At 31.8% G+C, this 4,386-nt stretch overlaps 1 protein-coding gene across 1 annotated transcript; it reads left to right on the forward strand.

The window, feature by feature from the left end:
* The first annotated feature begins 212 nt into the window (after nucleotides 1-212).
* On the forward strand, nucleotides 213-4,386 carry LOC111040452 (ATP synthase subunit gamma, mitochondrial). The gene is made up of 6 exons (XM_022324375.1): nucleotides 213-449; nucleotides 646-832; nucleotides 980-1,191; nucleotides 3,726-3,863; nucleotides 3,946-4,166; nucleotides 4,246-4,386. The coding sequence occupies exons 1-6, from the start codon at nucleotides 409-411 to the stop codon at nucleotides 4,347-4,349; spliced, it is 903 nt and encodes a 300-aa protein (XP_022180067.1). The 5' UTR covers nucleotides 213-408; the 3' UTR covers nucleotides 4,350-4,386.

Below are 4,386 nucleotides of genomic sequence, written 5' to 3' on the forward strand. Positions count from 1 at the left end.
TTTTTGATTACAATAGCAAAATCAATACCAATCGCTAAACGATAAACGTAAACTTATATTTTAAAAGAAACGTTTTTCCGTCATTTGTTCGACACACGATGCCTCCACCAATCGCCTCCGTGAAGATGACGCGCACCATAAGCGGCGAACGGTGCGTAACGGCGAACCATGTTTCCACGCCGAAACAAACAGCTGTCCCGCGACTACGCCTGGCGATGATAACGCGCGCGCAACCGATAACCCGATTGCAGTCCGCGTACCCTTTATTTGACCCCGCCGTACAGTTTTTGGATCATCTACACGGCTACACGGGCACTATCCAGATCAACATCAGCCCAGCCAGCGCTCCGTCGACACACGCTCGAATTCTTTTTTCCATTTTTTTGCTTCCAACCAAACTCCGCCACGATGATGATGATCTCGAAACCGACGACAATGGTGGTCTGCCTGTGAGTATCAAAATGGCGATGGCGTTCTAATAACGCCGCCCGCGCGCGCGCTATCGGCCGAAACGTGGTAGTCCAAATTTCTGTTTTCGGGTTTTACTTTTTATCGTTTCTCCAATTGTCACGCTAACGACCGAAAAGACGCGCCCGCGTTTTCGGTGTACGATATTAATGTTCAATGTTTCCTATGCGTTTGCAGGAAGGGCGCCGCCACCGGCCAACAGCAAAACCGGAACATGGCCACTCTGAAACAGATTTCGATGCGCTTAAAGTCTGTGACGAACATTCAGAAAATCACGCAATCCATGAAGATGGTGTCTGCCGCCAAGTACGCAAGAGCAGAACGTGAACTGCGTCAAGCCCGTCCTTATGGTGAAGGCGTCAAGGTAAATCATAATAATAATAATAATAATAATAATAATAATGATAAAACGAATAAAACTAAAGTTCAAACAAAGTATCAAATTACTATGTATGCTTATAGTCAGAGAGCCCTGTACCTGTTTTTATGTCCAAGTACTATTTTTTCTTAGGCATTTTTTGAAAAGTCTGGTGCCACCGAAGCAGCGGAAACTGGTGATAGCAACAAGTTAATTGTCGCTATTACGTCTGATCGTGGTCTTTGTGGCGCAGTCCACACAAATGTTGCAAAAACCATTCGTAATGAATTAAGCACTGAGTCTGCAGAATCTCCGCAGTCAAAAGTATTCTGTGTGGGCGACAAGTCTCGTGCACTTTTGCAGAGGTATTATAAAATCAAATAATTAAAACCTAATATTAACCAGCCTTGCTTATGTGTTACTTTTTATATACATCATTAATCATATGTACAGAATTTTCTCACTTAACTTTGTGTTAAATTATATAATTTTTGAGCATTTAGTATAAACACAAATTAATTGATAGGACTGATTTAAACTATTAATATAGTATTATTTTCATATTCAGCCATTTAATACCTAGGGATGTTGGTTAATTCTAAAGTTATATTTTTCATTACCAAAAATAATAGACTAATGTTTCATGAACAAAATAATTTTAATTATTTTTTACCATTTCATTATTATTGATGTGTTTATATACACTACTTTGTATGTCTCTATAGCTAAATGCCATATATTGACGTAATTCGTGGTGTATATTCATTGTACTTTGTTATGATATACCAATAATATACTTAAAAATATTACCCATATGTAAGTTAAATTAAGTAAACTTATGAATGTAATAATAGTTTCAATACCTCAATTTTAACCGTTTAGGTTTTCCGCAGACCTGAGATATCATTAATTAATTTAAATAAAAGCACATTTAAAAACTTATCATGACATCTTAAAAAAATATTTTATTACCATTATTATTAGATATATAGTTTCCATAATAAAATAATAATAATAATAATATATTTATTTAATATTCATATTGTATAATAGTATTATATTTTATTTCCATTATATAGGTTTCTTAATTGTATTAAATATTGTGAAACTATATATTTAACAATAGAACAGGGACTATAATTATAACTACTAACTATACTATAACTGAGAACCTTATGTACATATTTTCGAGAGTGGTAAACTGAGTACCAAATAATTGGGTGGATATAAGGGCTAGGTAAATTGAGTCCCGTGCAATAATATTTTTCAAAAAAAATAATTTATAAATAACGACGATAACTTAAAAATAAAAAGTCTCTACATTCAATGTGTACTGTATAGTGACAATAGTCACCAATTAGTGATTATCGATTACCGATTTGCCAATAGTGTTTGGAAAGACCTTATGAGCACTAAAATTATCACACTATATTATCCGTTTATCGATTATCAAAAAAACGTATCGTCAATTATACCGACTGACCACTAGTCACCGGTTGTAGTTCAAGTGTTCAACTTCAAAATAACGGTTCTTAAAATTATTTATTACAAAAAACAGTGTGGTTTAATACAATGAATTTAATGACAAGTGAACGAAACAAGACAATTTTTATAGTTGATGGACACAAAGGAAAATGTGCTTTTTGGAAACTAATTCGGAACTCAGTTTACCTATACCCTTTTCAAACCAGGGACTCAGTTTTCAACAAAAATGATACTTCGGGCTATAGCCCCCATATTTTTTTAATTCGGTTAGTGGAATATGTAACTAGACTACTGAGCAATTAATTACTCATATTAATGACTTATTTTTTTTTTTTAATCTATGTTTTCTGTGCATGCAGTGTATGCATTTTTTTTAAATGAGCCAATTTTTAATAACATTTTCAGATTGATTGAATTTTTTTAAAGTAAATTTGATGTATCAACTGGTATTTGATATCCAAAATTGCTTAAATGAGAGCTAATTGTACATATTGTTGATTTTGTTTTCCTAATCCCAAAAATATATGCTTTCAATATGTTATTACACTTTACAACATAAAATTAAATAATAATTAATAAATAATTTATCTATTATTAAGACATCTAGATGACAACTAAAAAATAATTCAACCAATGCAAGTGATAATAAAAATAGTGACTCATTAAAAAAAAAATAATGTTCATGCACAAAATACAGAAGTTATGTTAATTTTAAGTCAGAGTAATTTATGGCAGTCAGTGCTAGATATAACATTTGTGAGCCTTAAAAAAATGATTACCTACTTTATTAATTTTACTTCCTATTCAATAATTAAGATAAGTAGTTTTAATAATAACGAACTAATATTAATGAGTAAGACAATGAATGCTAATATGGTAATTTTCTACTAATTAAAAAAAACTGATCCTTAACAACTATAAAAAAAGAATCAATATAATTTTAATGCTTAATTTTAAAAATTCAAATATTTACAATGGTCGATTAAAGGTTTTAACACACAAAGGCAATGTTTGTCTCCAATAAATATCATCATTTACTAATTAGTTGTGATTCTATAAAATCCAAAAAATATTTTCTACTGCACACAATAATCAATATGGTATAAATATTAACTTTCGTTACATAAATCTGTAAATGAAATGGATGATTAAAAAAAATTGGGTTTCTGTTTTCATGAGACTCCTATAACAAGTGGGCCCCCTTAGGTGGGTTAGGTTAGGTAGGTGCCTATTTCGCCTAATATTGGTAATCCGGCACTGATGACAGAAATTCATCAGAAAAATCGACAGTCCAGATGAAGTCATGTTCAATCTGATTGTATCATGTACATTGTTCATAGATGATACATTTGACATATTTTAATTGTAATGTTCAAACTTTGAAAAACATTTTACACTTGATTTATGTTTACAGACTTTATGCTCAAAATATTGCTGTAGTGGCTAATGAAGTTGGCCGCAAACCACCTACATTTTTGGATGCCTCTAAAGTGGCTAATGAATTGGTACAATTGGATTTCAACAGTGGAAAAATTGTTTACAATCGATTCAAGTAATTTTATCTTTAACTTATCACCTATATTATTAATTTGATTATAAAATTATATTTTTAATTGTAAATTATTTGCTTATAGAACTGTTGTGTCTTATCAAACTGAAGAAGTTCCATTGCTCAGCGCTAAAACTATGTTAGCTGCACCAAAGTTACAGTTATACGACAGTATTGACCAAGGTGTTATGGAATCTTACCAGGAATTTACTGTTGCTGCTTTATTATTTTACACAATGAAAGAGTCTGCTTGCAGTGAACAATCATCGAGAATGACAGCTATGGACAATGCTAGCAAGAACGCAGGTAATTTAAATTCCAATATTATAGTTTCATTTGATTTTTTCAATTTTAAAACTACTTACCATTTGTGCATTTTGTTTAGCTGAGATGATTGGCAAGCTCACTTTGACATTCAATCGTACTAGACAGGCCGTGATCACCAGAGAGTTGATTGAAATTATTTCTGGAGCAGCAGCATTAGAATAATTGTATTTTATAAATATCTTAAAATTATAGATTTATA

Source organism: Myzus persicae, unplaced genomic scaffold (genome assembly GCF_001856785.1).
Source record: "Myzus persicae strain clone G006 unplaced genomic scaffold, MPER_G0061.0, whole genome shotgun sequence".
In the NCBI taxonomy this organism is placed as follows: domain Eukaryota; kingdom Metazoa; phylum Arthropoda; class Insecta; order Hemiptera; family Aphididae; genus Myzus; species Myzus persicae.